The 16426-nt window shown below is 49.3% G+C and overlaps 1 protein-coding gene across 4 annotated transcripts in view; it reads right to left on the minus strand.

Annotated features, from left to right (window-relative positions):
- Window positions 1-23: 23 nt before the first annotated feature.
- FHIP1A (FHF complex subunit HOOK interacting protein 1A) overlaps window positions 24-16426 on the minus strand; it is a 229383-nt gene continuing 212980 nt past the window's right edge. For all 4 annotated transcript variants that reach the window (XM_082728129.1, XM_082728128.1, XM_082728130.1 and 1 more), the window contains 5 exons: window positions 16040-16230; window positions 12691-13833; window positions 7485-7663; window positions 6986-7124; window positions 24-377 (listed from right to left, as the gene is read on the minus strand). In XM_082728129.1, the coding sequence (XP_082584255.1) occupies window positions 124-377; window positions 6986-7124; window positions 7485-7663; window positions 12691-13833; window positions 16040-16230 (1906 nt within the window). In that variant the 3' untranslated portion in view covers window positions 24-123. The remainder of the gene's footprint in view (window positions 378-6985; window positions 7125-7484; window positions 7664-12690; window positions 13834-16039; window positions 16231-16426) is intronic.

The raw sequence follows: 16426 nt of genomic DNA on the forward strand, positions 1-16426 counted from the left end.
AAATCAAGTATTGTCAGGAAATATCAAAGTAGAAATTTCTGTAAGCAGCTTTGCATTTAACATTCAGTCAAGACACTAAAACCTTAAAAAACAAGAACCTCTATTAAAAAAAAAAAAAAAAAGCTAACAACAGGAGTCCTCAAAGTCACCCAGGATCTTGTAGCACAGAATGGAGTGTTCCTGGGCCAAGGCAGCCAGTTCCTTGAGGAACTCAGGGAAGAGGGCAGCGGCCAGCATGGTGTTCCTCACTGGCAGGGGCAGGCTTGGGGGCACCCCAGCCACCTTGGCTCTGTTTGTCAGGAAGGGCTGAAGCACTCTCGGGGGACCGTCCAAAAGGTTCTTGCCAATTCCTGTCCTGGAAGCATCCTGAATGGGATCTGAAACCAGAAAGAAAACGGACATGGTGACGCTCCCTGGTCCTTTAGGCCCGCCCTCTCCAGTGAAGTTGGGGGTTGGAGAGCTGGTGCGCTGTCTGGTAGAGGCTTCGGTCCCTGTCACTCAAGTCTCAAGACCCAGCCCGTGAGTGCGCATCCCATCCATCCTGTAGCACACACATGTGCAAATAGCCTCCAGCATGGGGCATGCGATGCAAGAGATTCATCCTGAATCCTGTCCAAGGAACTTCGTATGGGAATTGTGGCAAGAAAATAGGCTGATTAGGAACCCTCCATGCCTAGGTCACGGCAAAGGGAAAACACGCTGTCACTGCATCAACCGGAGGAAGACTTAGTTCACTACCTGTCACTGGGGGAGTCTGGACGCTCCACCTGCTCTTGCCAACCTCCTGGTACTGGGGGGCATGGGGGTGGGGAGACCACCCTACCGTTATCCGTCAAGCCCTGATCACAGAGCACAGCTGCCCGAGACAAGCTGGGTGGAAGAAGCCTCTGGGAGCTCTCTGCAGCTCAGGCCGAGAGGATACCCTCAGGACCCCGGTTTCTCGAGGCCAGGACCTCCAGGCCTTTTTGGAGGAGAGAATGGAAAAAGCCTTTTAAAGGTTGGAAATAACGGAGAGGAGGTTGGGTGCTGGTAAGACCAACCAGACTGGGAACTTTGCATAACTGTGGGCATCTATCTAGTGGCAGCACGTGGCTTGGAAGCCTCCATTTAAGAAAAGTTTCTAGGGGTTTCCATCTCAGTTTCAGTAACCCAGGTCTGAGAGGAGATGAGCCCAAACTTGAATGTATTCAGATGACTTGCATTTCCATATCAAATCAGTTTTACTAATTAAAATGGTTCAACTTTCCGACTCCTTAATTCTTAAATATCTTCAGCGCTTCATATATTTATAGGAATTATTTATGCCTCCTTCTTCCCCTATTCAAACAGTCTCACCACTCTTTATAAATCATTACATTCAGGTTCTTCATTATTTTGGCTGCTTTTTAGAATTCAGTCCCATTTTCAACACTCTGAGAAGAGTGTTGCTTAACTACAGTACTAAAAATTCTTGACATTTATAGTACTTTCCACATCTCACTCCTATAGTCTTTAGTGTTAAAAAAAAAAAAAACTCTTCTGCTTTACTGCTTTAAATATCTTTTAGATTAAAGTTTATCACAGTTCATGCCATAAAAAACTGGAAGAGTTGCTGAGAATCAGTCTGCTGCTACCTTTTAGCGGAAACCCACAACACATCCTGACCGCAGAGGACAAAAGTGTTGACACCACCAAAGTACACTGCCCACCTTGGAGGCCACCCACTTCGCACCCCCTTGACAGCCCCCAGCACCGCAGCTCTTCAGAGGGCCCAGCAAAGCTCACGAAGGAAGCTGGCCTGGAGAGCAGCACACAGTGGGACTCATGGGCAGTAGTTCCAGGCCAGGATTTCACTCGTGGAATTACCTCCCCCGTATCTCTGCACCTCTACAGCTTACTGGCAGGGGCTAAGAAGGGCACAGACTCCTCTGCTCACCGGCTGAGCAACAGTAGGGAGGATGCTTTACCTCTCTGTATTTTGATGTCCTCAGGTGTCAAAAGCTCACAGAGTTGCTTTAAGGATTCAATGAGTCAATAAGCAACTCAACACCAAAAACACAAATAATCCAATTAAATGTTGGCAGAAGACCTGAAATAACGTGACCATGATGAACTATCACTTTACACCTGTCGCGTGGCTAGACTCAAACAGATGAGAAGTGACAAGTGTTGGTGAGGATGTGGAGAAAAAGGAACCCTCGTGCACTGTTGGTGGGAAGGCAAACTGGTGTAGCCACTGTGGGAAATAGTATGGAGCTTCCCAAAAATAGAAATGCCATATGATAGAGTAAGTTCACTTTGGGATATTTATTCAAAGAAAACAAAAACACTAACTTATATGTTCACTAGAGCATTATTTACAGTAGCCAAGATATAGAAGTTAACCTAAATGTCCACTGATGGATGAATGAATAAAGGTGTAGTGTGAGGGGTGCCCAGAAGGCTCGTTTGGTTAAACAACTGCCTTCAACTCAGGTCATGATCCTAGATCCTGGGATCAAGTCCCGCATCAGGCTCCCTGCCCAGTGGGGAGTCTGCTTCTCCCTCTGCCTGCTGCTTCCCCTGCTTTTGTGCTTGCTCCCTCTGACAAAGAGTAAAATCTTTAAAAAATAAAAAAAATTTAAAAATAAAGGTGTTGTGTGTGTGTGTGTACACACAATGGATTATTAGCCATAAAAAAGAATGAGTTCTTGCCATTTGCCACAACAGGGATGAACGTAGATGGTATTATGAAGTAAGTTACACAGAAAAAGACAAATGCCATATGATTTCACTTATATGTGAAAGTTAAGAAACAAAATGAACAACGAAAAACAGATAAAACAGACTCTCAAACACACAGAACAAACTGGTGGTTGCCTGAAGAGAGATGGTGCGGGGCTAGGGGAAATAGATGAAGGGGATTAAGGGGTATACACTTCTCAACCCCTTATATAACTATAACTTCTGTTATAAAATAAAGAAGTCACAGAGATGAAAAGTAAAGCATGGGAGTATAATTAATAACACTATAATAATGTGTGGCGACAGACGGGGACTAGATGTCCCATAGTGAGCGCTGAGGAATGCACAGAATTGCTGAATCAATGTTGTACACATAAAACTAACATAACATTATATGTTAATTATGCCTCAATAAAAGAACAAAAAAGAGGTTAAAAAGAAAAACCACAATGAGTCAATAGGTGTAACATACACAGGGGCCTCTTAATGGATCATCCATCAATCATCAATGATTCACCTGCCACTGACTTCACAGACACTTCCTGTTTCCTGCCCCACAGGCCAACCCTGCGCTGGCCTCACACTGCATTTTATTAACCAGCCAAGGCCTGCATTGCCTCTAGCCTTGTGTTCTTAGGTTTTCAGTCCTTTCCCAGACTCTGAGATTTGTGAGAGCTACGCCCATAGGTGATGTGTCCTTCACGGCCCCCAGCATGCTTCCTTATTCATAGTAGAAGCTAATAAACATTCGCTGAGTGAATGAGGGGAGGAACTGGCCAATATCAGATCTTCCTGCCACTTCATCTCCCCGGAGCTGGTTCATATGCCTCAACTCCATCTTCTCTTTCACATTCACTCCTCTTTTTCCCCTCAAAAAGGGTTTTTGTGGCTCATTTATCTAGCTTGATCATGAATTCAAAAAAGTGTCACCACTTTTAAAAAAAAGTGTCATTACTAAGGCTCATTTACCCACTTGAATCCAAGAATCAAAACTGTCTTCACTACTGAAGGCGAGAACATGCACGGTGAGGACTTGCAGGGAGCCCCTTACCGAGGGCTGTGCGATTAGCATAGGAGTGGCCTCTCCATAGGTCATGGAGTGCCACCAAGCTCTGCAGCAGGGAGACCCGAGTCATGGATTTCACCCACCAGGCACCTAGCTGATCATACAACGTCTCCATTTCCTCTTCTGTACAATAGAAATACCACCGATCTGACCTTCCCCCCAGAACCAGAGATCTGAAAGGACACTGAAAAGAACTAAATACAAGTAAATACCACCTCTGTAGTTTGGAAAGTATTTGAGGGGAAGTGTCTGAGCCCAGAGATCAGCAATCTTGAGGATGACAACGTGAGAGCCGGCACTGGAAGTCTTCCCACCCCAGAGCAGGGGACACGGGGACCTGTACTTCTGTTTGAAGCATTAGTGAGGTGGCTCATTTTCCCCCAGGGCCGCCAGGAGCCCAAGGGAATGCAAGGCCCAGGGTACAGAGCAGCTCTGGCTGCGGGCGCCCGGGTTCCACCCATCCTAACAGGGCTCAACAAGCACAGACAAGCACCTGAAGAAAAAGGCAGGGAAGAAGGGAAGTATGAATCAATGTCCAAATCGGGAGTCGTTTTCTCAAATGTTGCCCTGGGTCTGAAAAGCTGCAACAGAGGGTTCTCAAGATGAATACTAGCAAGATTTCAAAGTGAGGCAAGAAATCCATTTGGCACTCATCCCCCATCCAGTGTCAGAGCCCACAGCTCCCCGACAGTACGAACCCCAATATCTGGCCCATTACCAGAACTCTCAAGCATGTTCCTGGATTCAACTCACCTCCAGGCAGTCATATCACAATGCTTCAGTGGTCAGCCCTGGGCCAGGGGACAGACAACTCCCTCATTCCGAGAGTTTAGAGATTTTTAAAGTTGAGAGGAGGGGCCACTCTGGGAATGTGAGCGAAGTTGGAAGGTTCACCTGAACATAAAGCAAAGTCTTCTTCCCCGAGGGAAGCTTCTCATAAGTCAGAGCCCCCTGAACATCACAGACCTGAGGAAGGGTCAACCCTGGCTGACTAATTTGATAACCACACGTGGCAGGAATGAGTTCACGTTCCCCTGGGTACCCACCTGGCAGCTACTGTCATGAGACCGTTGGAAGCCAGGACAGAGCGCCAAGCGTGAGCAATCCCCGCCATTGTCACCCCTTCACTTCTCACCCAGAAGGCGTGCGTCAAGGAGAGCCTGGGAAGCCGGTCGGCGTCTGTGCCCTCTGCTCCGCACGCCGGGCAGGCCACTCTCAGGCACCTGAGCTTTGTGCCCCGGCTGACTACTCCAGGCCTCTAATTTCAGCTGCCTTATCCGAAAATGAAGCCAACAGTACCTTCCTGGCCCACTCCACAGTGCGATTTGAAAATAAAACTGTTTAGGGAAGCAATTAAGAAACTGAAAATTACGAATGAATAGCAAATGTGGAGTGTAATATAAGGAGAGTCGTGTCACCTTCTGTCCACCGACTGCAAAAATGGCCACAATTCTTACAGTTATTCCCATTGAGAGGTGGGCAGTTTGCTCCATTCTTGAACCCAGGCTTGCCCAATGACCTGCCTTGGCCAAAAGAATGCAGCAAATTTGACCTTGCTGGGTGGGGCCCAGGACAGAGCCTCAGAAGATTTTGACCACTCCTGCTCTGGCTCTTGCAACCCTACAGCCACGAGGTCAACAAGCCCTGTCTAACCTCGCAGATGAGGAGAAATACAGACCTCCACTATCCCCATCAGTCCAGCCGGCTACCGCCCCTGTGAGTCGGGCCATCCCAGACACCCAGACACTCACCACAGGCAAAATGTAAGTCCAGCCAAAACCCGCCAAGCACCCCCCCCGTCCTGATCAGAACCCCCGGGTCACCATGCGCACAGACTCAGGAGCCCCCATAAATGGCATCCTTTAAAGCCACTGAGTAGTTGTCCTGGTTTGTTATGCACGAAAGCTAACTCCCCCATAGTGAGTGACCGCAGCAAGCTCTGGGTTCAAGAGGAACATCGCTAACAGACCAGCCATCCATGAGCTAGGAGAGGCCACATGGGGCCCAGAGTCCACTTTTCCATGGAGATGTGGGGGCTCCTCCCCCTCCGTGAATGGTCTGGCCAGGCCTGCTCTTCTCTGAGAGCCTGGACCTTAAAGCCTGCCCCCTCATCTTCCAGCTGGCCCAGGCCCACCTTCCTTTCAAGATCTGCCTTGCAATGCCCTGAAGGCTCTTCACAGCCAGAAAGGACTGGAGATGGAAAATAAATCCTTCATTTTAAAGTCAAGGAACAGGAGGACCCAGGGAGGCCCAGTGACCAAGATCAAACAGCTGCAGACAAGGTCAAGAGACAAGGTCAAGCCACTAGAGCCACTAGAGCTGGGATCTTTTCAGCTTCCTCTATAGATTTAAAACTGGCCCTAAGTTACATTCTGCTTCTCACTCTCAATCTTGTTTCTGATCACATGCCTTTAGCCTGGGACCCAGAGCCCCACGGTCCCCACTGTTCACCTGCCACAAGGCTGGTGTGTCTGTATGGGGACAAGCAAAAGCCAGCCTATACTGGGCATTTCTAGTTTGCCCTCAATTTGGCTTAAGCTGAGGCTCAGAAGACAATTAGGCACCCAATCTGCCCAGCCAGCACTTAACTGAGGCAAACCAGAGGTGCCCCCTGGCCTGGCCAGCCCGCAGGACAGCTCCAGGCTCTCTGCTTGGTACCAACCACCGCTCTCCCCCGGGCCCTCTAGAGCTGATGGAAAGGCGCACTGGGAAATTATTAGTTGAGCATAAACTTGACTTCTCCCAAGTCCAGGTGAATAGTTTCTACCTTCTAGAGCCCTCAAGCACATTTATTTGGGGCCTGAGAGTCTCTGAAAACATAATAAAGAGAACTGATGCCCTCCTCAGGGTAGGATCGGCCAAAATATGGTTCTGAGTGTGACCATAATGCCTCTTGCTAGCCCACATGTGCCACGGTCTTTATTCTAGCCAAGCGACAGCGCACAGCACTCCTTCCCCAACCCACCTTTGGGGCGGGAGACCAAAGCCCTATGAAGCCCTCCTGGCAGGAGCAGGCCAGCAGCATGCAGAGGGGATCTCTCTCGAGGTGGAAGGACACTTGGGGGAAGCCCCTCACTGTCAGGTAAACAGGAAAACGTATTTAGAGGCTCGGAAGGCCCAGGAGCCAGGATGGCGTCTGCGGACCCCATTCAGGAAGGAGGTAGGGGACATGGAGGAAGAGCCGGAGAAGAGACTCAGGGGAGCCCCCTGGCTTACCTTTGGTTAGCGACTCGGGGGTCAAGTCAGACATGTCCACTCGGAAGAGCAGATACTGCTGTGCTTGTATGAGGAGCCCTGGGAAGTCTCTCTCCACGGAAGCAAACTGCTCGATCTTGTTTTTCACCGATGCGAGGACCTGTCACACACGACACTTAACGATGTCAATACTGCACTGTGGAATTCCAGCCTCGGCTTCCAATGCATCCTTCAGGGCCAGCCCTCGCCACAGGGACTTTTAGGATATTAGGCGTTTGCTTGCTTTTAACGGGCCTGGGTGTTCGTGGTGGGACACCTTCCAAACCTCAGACTCAACAGGGCTTTGCAATCTGTCTCAAATAATCGACACAACCAGCATACTAGGACGGGGAAGGAGAGCAAATGAAGCAGAACAGGAGGCAAGTGAGAGAAACAGCCCGAGGCCAGAGGACCAGAGGGAGGCACCCCGCTTACGCCCCCCAGAGACGCCGACGGGGTGGGCGTGGGCTCAGCGACCTACCTGGTAGAGAGAACGCACACTGGGCTGGAAGACCATGTTGGTGTTGAGCAGAAAGGAGCGCAGGAGTGGCTGGGGGTAGCTGGCCAGCTGCGTGATGATCCCGATGAGCAGCAAGTTAACATGGAGAGAGTTCTCCAGCATGTTCTCCAGCTTCGACAAAACCACGCTGATGAAGGGGCCTGCAGGAGGAGCGCTCGGCCTCAGGGCTGGCCTGGCCCCGGGGACATCTTGCCTCCGCAGCTTAGGAGCCGCTTGGCTGGCTCCCAACCGCGGGCCTGCCGGGTGCAGATCAGACCCAGCCACCGAGGGGGCACCCCAGCGTGTCCTGATGCAACCCGGAACCCAGAACAAATCACCCCCAACAAGAGAAAGCAGACACACACGCATGGGAGCTGCTAGTTTCACTCCACGAGCAGCTTGGATACTTGGGAAATTATCACAACCCTTGACAAAGGCTGGAGGACAAGTAATTTCATTTTGGAAATTAAAGCCTACTTCTCTGTCCTGCTGCTGGCTCTCCGGGGACTGCCAAACTCGAAGACATGGTGCTCCTCGCCACAGGAGGACACGCACTGGGGTGCTGTGTGTATGTATGTTTTAGTAACAGAAAAAGTCTTTATGTTAGTAAATAACACCAAACACATAGAAGTATGATACAAAACAGCAGCACCGTAAACAGTACGCCATCGGCAGCGACTGTCTGTCTCCAGTGAGTGCCAGGAGAAAGATTCTGTCTCATCAAATATCACAAGGCAGAAGAACAGGAGGAAGGGACAAGCCAGGGCTGAATGAGGCGTAGGCCGTAACTTTACTCAACTTTCAGAAGGTAAAGTTTGAGGTGTCATAGGTTCCTCAAGAAAGAAAAGCTATAGGACTACAAAAGCCACTCATAAATAATTAGGCAAAAGGAACTTTGATCAATTTGGATCACTAGAAAATTAATATGCTTTATGTTGGAATTCATTGAAGACAGTGAAAAATCAAAAAAATTAATCTGGAATTAACAAATGACTTGAAGATGTTTTCCATTTTTACCATAAAAGTGATCCATTAAACAAAATGAAGGAGTATTCTGTATTTCCCCCAGCAGGGCTATGGATGGTGCCTGGAAACCATGGCATATTTCTAACAAAAGCACATCCCCCTTGATGAATAAACGTGCCTTGTGAAGATGTCACCAACATTAATACGAGTTCAACAAAAACGTACTTCTCCACAAGATGCTTCATTCAGAAGCCTTGGTGGTGTGAGAGAGTAAAACCCTTTACAAGAAAACAGAAGACATCCTCAAGGAACAGCAACACCAATCTTAAACCCTTACCCGTCCAACCAAGTAACAGACAAGGGCAAGACTCCCATCGCTGCCATGACAGAGGGTGTTTCTGTAGGGGACTTGAACAAAAAAGGGTCCAGCCCCTTGTGTGTTTACATTAGCCTCAACTTCCCCACCTCTGGGACGGGACAGAGCTCCTGGGTCCCATCGCACAACATGGGCGTTCAGTGACCTCTTCAAATAGAGAGCATTGGCAGAGGCCTTGCTCACAGAACACAGCTGGGAGGCTCTGTCGAACACAGTGCAGCCAGAAACGGAATTAGAAACCACTTTGCAAGCAACTTCATGGGGCTTCAGCAAAACCCCCAGAAATGTCACTGGTATCTCTTCTTAAGACATCACAGTTCAAGCTGGCCAGATAGATGGAGAGGGAGAAGGCGGCTGCCCTCCTCTACTCGGCCCAGCCTTTCCTATCTTATCCCAACCCCCACCCCCCTTACCCCACCCTGACGCCCCTGCAGTCCCAGGCTCAGGCTCTGTTTCCCTCCAGAGGGAGCAAGGATGGGTGACCTAAGTCATTTCAGGTGGGCAGAATCTCCCATAAACACGTCTTTGACGTGAGCCCACAACTGCCCTCCCATGGCCCAATGCCACCGTCGGCCGACGGGGCCACCTGCTCATAGGAAGCCGGCTGAGTGCACAGGGCCAGGACAGACCAGCTCCAGTCTGCCGCTCCTTCAGGCAGGGACATCCACCCAGCCCCCTGTGGACAGTGAGTGGCAACCCCAGCTCCCTTGCACAACAGATCATTAGGTCAAGGCCAGCGACTGTCATAATGCACTGATGACATTAATTACAATTTTTTACCATGTGCAATAAGAAACATACGTGAAACCCTTTCAGTTTCCCCTTTTAGTCTCAGTTGATTTCTAGCACTTCAAAAAAAAAAAAAACTGCTTAGCAACAAACAGTTGCTAGGGGAAACTCATAAGCAGCTGAAAATCAGAAAAAACTCAGCTACAACTCAGAAAGCCACAGCTGAGTTTGGGGCTGGACAGCCCATTTCTCCTCCTTCAACTCTTCTAGGACAAGCAGACTCCCCACCTTGTGTGTGTGTGTGTGTGTCTGTCTGTCTGTCTGTCCTGGTTGGTTTGGGGGTTTTACCTGACCAAATGACCATACTCTCCCCACCCTGCTCTGCCTCTTGCATTCCCTCTAGCATGGAGCAACCTGTCACCTTCAAGGCCACAAGCTATTCGGTTGCCTTGGGTACATTATTCAAATGGTCTCCTCCTAGTGGCTATGTGGGTTGTTTCCAATCTTTTTCTATCATAAACAACACTGCAGTGAACATCTTTGTGCATATGTCTTGGCACACAGATGTGCATACAGCCCGTGACATGTTCCCAGGAACAAAGCACTAGGGCATTCTGAATTCTGATCCAGTGATAAACGTCTCCCACCTGCTCTTCTGACAGCACCTCACCCCGTGCAGGGAGCTCCAGGTGGCCTTGCACACACAGACCAGTCTCGTCACTTGCCAACTGCAACACTCCCAGGCTGACACGGCGAGTTACTCAGCTTAGTCCAAAGACCTCCCCACCGCCAACCCCACCTCACTTCCAGAGCTTTTTGGCTTCCCGTCTCAAACACCTCACTGCCTCATCTGACACACCCATGCCCACATGGCCAGGCTCCTTCATCTTCTGACCCTTGTCTCCTCTGCCCAGGGCACTCCTTCCCGGCCATTTTTACGTGGCAGCTCCTGTCCCCCGCTTGTGCCCCTTCTCCGGGAAGTCCTTCCCATCTCCCCGCTCGGGGCTCCCCTAGAGCATGCATGGCAGACAATCACTAATAATGCATTTCTAAGTGAGTACAGTTCTTGGTCAATGCCTCCTCTGAAAGCCTGGGAATTCCTTCATTTTTCTGTCTTTAGCATCTTGCCTAGAACCTGCCAAGTATTAGGAGATAAATCAAATGTTACTGAATGCACAGATAAAGTAATTAGATAAATGAAATGGAATGCTTTGATTTTGCTGAGCAGTGAATTCATTTCAGGGGAAATCAGGATCCCATGGAGGGATGGAAGTTAAGACTACTGCTACAGAACACTCAGAAGTTGCAAAACTACAAAATTAGGAGGAAAGATGTTTTCCTAAAGTTGTGTATGAATTCCAAAGGAGGAAAAAAAAAAGCAAAATTTTAGTTAAAATTACCTCTATGTATCAAAAACCATTACATTGTGTTGGTTCTCCTGTGTATCCTATACAAAATATTGGTATTATTTAATAAGGTGTTGTATTGGGTTTTACTTCTTGCCCTACACTAGACATTGCTTCCTCACATATTTCCCAGGGCTGAAGCTCCTCTCTAAGAAAGCTGGGATTTCCTGGTATCTCCTTCCGGGAGAGCAACTGCAAAGTGGGGATATCCACCTGGTCAGAGTCAAGAGGGCAGGCCCCAGGCAAAATGGGGGGACTAATGCCCCTTTCCCCCACACTAAGCTCTCTGCCCCTCCTCCAGGCAGCCAGCGCCCTCCTGCCCCCTCCCCTCCGCTTCCCCCACCGCCTGGGAAAACTGAGATTATCTAATCCTTCTTACTATGATGGACTGACTGATTGGATTTTAATTAAAACCCATTCACACTGAAATGTTACCTCAACTAGAACCTCAAGCCTTTTCATTGTGGGATTAAAAGCTTTCTCCCTCTTTAAACAAATTGTCAGGCACCAGTAAATAGATGAATAAATCCTGGAGGAGGGGTAAGAGCTACTTGAAATCACATTAAGCCTTCCCAGCCGGACCAGAAGATAACATGGTTTCTCCTCTTTGGGGTGACCCAAGCAGGTGGAGCCTAGGATAGACTCACCCAGCTGCTGGCGGCCTGCCAGGGAAATGCAAGCCTCAGCAGAGGTGGCGAGGGGAATTACAATACACACACACTCCTGCGCCCACGAGCCCATTTAGGCCCCACAGGAGCAATTGGAGGGTTCGGGACCTCACAGCTGCAAGTGCTAGAGCCAGGATCCCCCCACAGGCCCGACTCCAAAGTCACGGCCTATCCCTCTGTGAGGTCAGCTCCTAATGGGACCTCTCCTCGCTGCCTGAACACTGTTCAGGGGTCCTGCCCCAGCCTTCCCTGTGGTTGATAAACACTCCCCTCCAGTTCCCTCTGGGAGGCAGATTCGGATTTTACTAGCTACTATTTCAGGATGTTTTCTATCAATTCCTCAACTCGATCCACTTATCCTGTCCTAGGCCCTCGGCTCTCATATGATTGCTCCCTGTTGTTGGGGGTGTGTCACTGGACACGCCCATTCTCCCCCAGAGTTACAGGTTTACATGGGTCTAGTCGGCTTATTTGGGGGTAAAGGTTCTGTGATGATCCGAAACGAGCTCTGAAGCAAAGGTGTAATTAATGCCCATGGTCTCTGATGTGTGTACACAGCGACATTGACTCAGCAGGTGCAGAGAACGGAGGGCGGAGAACAACCCAACCCCCGTACCTTCCTGCAGTTACATTCTCGTGAGGGAAACCACCACCATTTCTTCAATACATCCAAAAACACACGTTGTGGACAAAAAGTAATTAAACTAAAGAAAATGAGGCTATTAAATAATGAGACTGGATTTTTTGGGTGCGGTTTCATCGGTCCCCTTACTTTATCACACAAGTATCATGGGAAGTAGTTACTCGACCGTGTAATATATCCTCTGATTGGCTGGGGGGGGAGGGGAAGAGGGAGACTGCTAGAATGACAGGATAAAATAATTGAAAATGAAACCACCCCTCTCTGCTCTTCACAGAAATACTTGGACGCCTCTGTTAAGAAAATGGATAATGCTCCTTCCCTCCCCCTACTTCCCTTTCCTGTCATGATACCTGCCCGTATTTTCAAAAGCAGAACTCAGAAAGCAATTCGAGATCATCACCTGTGAATGGCGTGCTCTGAGTCCTCACAGGACGGTGACTGGCAAAGGCAGGCTCATCTCTCGCCCCAAACGGGGATGGCACGGTATCCATGGTGGGGGTTTCTGCTATAAAAGAATCAAAGTCATCCTCTTCCTCTTCCAGGGCCTTCTTCCCCTCTTCTGCTTCCTCCTTTTCTCCTTCGCTCTCTTCTTCCTTCCCCTCGTGCTCTTTCGAGAGAGTCAAGAGATCAGGGGAGGGGAACTTCTGTTCTATCGAGCCCTCGGTGCCAGAATCCAGTTCCTTAATGATTTGGTCATACTGGGCAATGAAATCGTCAGCCCCCAGGTTCACCTCCATTGGGTCTGAATTGTGTTCCGCCTCGGAGAGGGGAGGCGCTGACTCAGAGTTCGATTCTAGGGCTGTCTCAGGCTCGTCTTCTTGTTTGGTTTCCTCGGATACCTTTTGAAACGGGTCTGAACTGTCCCTGTTCTGTTCCTCCTCTGAGTCTGTTTCTGACCGAGCACAGGGCAGGGGGCCGTTGCTCAGGGGGGGCCCCTGATCGTCAGTCTGGGCTGGGCTGGAGGGCCTCACGCTCCCCTCCTGGGAATCCCTCGTGTCCTCAGCGTCCTTCTCAGCACATAGCCTGTACACCATCACATCATCCTGAAAGTCAGACTCCTCGATGTAGGACCCTTTGAAGAGCAGGATGGCGTTCTTCTTCATCTCCTGGATGTGTTTGGGGGGATCGACAGGTGCCGGCGGGCCTGAATTCTCCAAATCATCCAAAGGCCCAGGGGAACCCACATCTGCCCCCGAGGAGATGCCTGTGTCATAGCTATCATCCCACTCCAATTCCGTCTGGCTCTTGTCCTTTCTTGGAGCCAGCGCGGGGCCGGTCTTCCTGGGGAGCTGCTGCGGGAGCCGGAACACCGGATAGGTGGGGGTGAGAGCACTGTCCTCTGTCAGACCCTGGCAAAAGGTCTCAGGGTCTGGAGAGTCTCCGTCATACAGGGCGGACCAGGCTCGGCAGTCCCTCATGCAACAGAGGATGTTGGCGTGGGCCTCCCACAGGTACTGCAGATAGCTGACGTCCAGGGCTTTGCCGTACTCCACGATGCAGGCCGACGGAGAGAACACCTCGGCCGGTGGCTGCTCGGCAGTCCCTGCCATGGGAGGCACAGACACGTCAGAACGAGTCCCTCTCTTGCCCTTACTAGAGTTGAGGCGACACAGGCAGAGGACTCAGGTAGGACTTACTCGGGTGCTAAGATTCTGTCTCACCAGTTACTTTAGTTCTAATAATTTCTGATTAAATGATTCCTGAATAATAATAAAAAAAATTATTTGTTTTTAAGAAAGAACGCTAAGGGGATGCCTGGGTGGCTCAATTGGTTAAGCTTCCAACTCTTGATTTCAGCTCGGGTCATGATTTCAGGGTCTTGGGATCAAGGTCTGCATTTGCTTGAGATTCTCTCTCTCCCTCATTCTTCTTCTGACCCTCCCCCCATCATGCTCTCTATAAACAAATAAATAATCTTCAAAGAAAAAAAAAAAGGAAGAAAGAATGCTGGGAACAGAACCCCTACCCTCAGCACAGCCAGAGGAGACCTAGAACTCCACCATTTCTCCTATGGCAGGTGCTTTACCAACACTAACTGCTCCTCCCGACAGCCTTCTATGGCAGATAGCATTTACCCCATTTACAGACAAAGACACTGAGGCTCAGAGACAGAAGATCTGTTTGAGGGCAGCGTCTGTGCTCACTTCGCTGGATGCCGCACATTTGCAAGCATCTTTGTCTCTTGGTCATCTAAATCTCTAGGAGGTGGGGCCAGAATTGGAGATGACATGACCTGTCTACCCTCCTGCCTATGCAACCATCCATCCATTAGGGCACCCATGCCCTGGAAAGCAACCCAAAAGATCGTGGAATTGGGGATCAGAAGACCTATCAGCTGTGAACCCTGGACGAGTCACTTCCTCTGAGTATGTTTTTTCATCTGTAAAATGGAAGCACTACTTTCTTCACAGGATTAAGGAAAGAACGTGGCCAAACTTGGGGGCACTCGGCAACTGTCTGCTTAACTTAGATTTCAAATTCTGCAGCAAGGTCAGCCCCAGAATCATTCTTGAAACAACTTTCTTAGTAAATAAAAAAGACATCAATTTTCAAATAGGTTCTAAAAGCTCACTACTGGTGGGAAAATAGAAGATATCTGTACTAGCTACCTAAGAGGACAATATCTTTAAAATACAACTTGTTACCTGTCACATAAATTATTAATTTCCATGACACACTGTACCTTTATTTAAAGAATCAGTGTGACAACCTTAATTTGTAATAATTACACTGACACCAAACACCCTGATATTTTCTTAGTCAAGGGGCCCGCTCTTAAACGAAATATGCTTTGTCGGACAGGATGATACCTGGGTAGACAGGATGACATTGTTTGGGGGGACATTAGTATACAAACTGGAAACACTGGGGTCAGTCCCAGAGCTGGACTCTTTCCTAGCGGTCACAGGTCAGGCAGAACCTCCCTCAACTGAAACAGCCTTCTGACCTCTAAGCGTGAACAAATCCCGCTTCGTTACAGCTGCCTGCCTGAGGGACCAGCTGATCCAGGTGACCAATTAAAGTTTACTTGCATAAGATCAACTGTAGCTGGCAAACAGCACAAGTACTATAACTCCTATTTTTAAAAACCAGAATATTTGTGTTTTTTTTTTTCTTAAAAAAAGCCCACTGTGGGTTAATCAAATGAATCAGATACTGCTGCCATCTGAAAATTTCTTTTAAGGTTTTATGTATTTAACAGAAAGAGAAAGACAGCAAAAGAGGGAACACAAGTGGGAGAGGGAGAAGCAGACTTCCCATGGAGCAGGGAACCAGTCAGATGCAGGGCTCGATCCCAGGACCATGAGATCATGACCTGGGCTGAAGGCGGATGCTTAATGACTGAGCCACCCAGGTGTCCCTCATCTCACAAATTTTAAGTTTTACAATGATGTGTTGTTGGCAGGCAAGCATCCACAAATGAGTCATTTGGGAAATTAAAATCTTAGGTAGAACCATCTCCACAGCCCTACCCCAATTCTGTTTAAAAAGACCTGCTGGTACATGTTTCTGTATCCATACTCTGAGGAGGCCACCAGGAAGCCCAGTTAAAATAAAAGTCTGGGAAAACTGACCTGGGGACTGGTGGGCATCTCAATGCACATTGATTACAAAGTGGCTATAACTCCAGACACAGAAGAAAACCACCAACCACCCAGGGATTCATAAAAGTGGGACCCAAGACAGTATACGCTGTCTGCCCAAAAAGAAACACACCCCGAGGAGGAATGGCACCTGGCATCCTTTACCTGCACTATCGTGCGTCCACTTCGACCAGAGAATATAATCCCTCTCCTGGTTGCCAAGCGTCAGGGTGATCCCGCTGGAGCAGCAGACGGGGGTCAGGGCGAGCAGCTTGGCCGCAGACACAGAGTAGCAGTCTCTCTCCTTCACGGCCCACCTCTGGCTCAGCATCATGTGGTTGCAAGGGATCAGGTACCTGGAAGGACAACATGGGCTGCGTTCGGCCTCTGTGATGCCCACTCCCGTCAGCCTAGCCCCAGCCGGGGCCAGACTCGTCCTCTCCCCGCTTCCAACCCAGCCGTCCCACCAGCCCCCAGGGATCGCCCCGTCACTTAAGACCTGCCAAGGGCTTCTTTCTTCTGGAGAACCCAGTCTGCAGAGCACGTCAGGTC

Source organism: Mustela nivalis, assembly GCF_964662115.1.
Source record: "Mustela nivalis genome assembly, chromosome: 4".
Taxonomy (NCBI): domain Eukaryota; kingdom Metazoa; phylum Chordata; class Mammalia; order Carnivora; family Mustelidae; genus Mustela; species Mustela nivalis.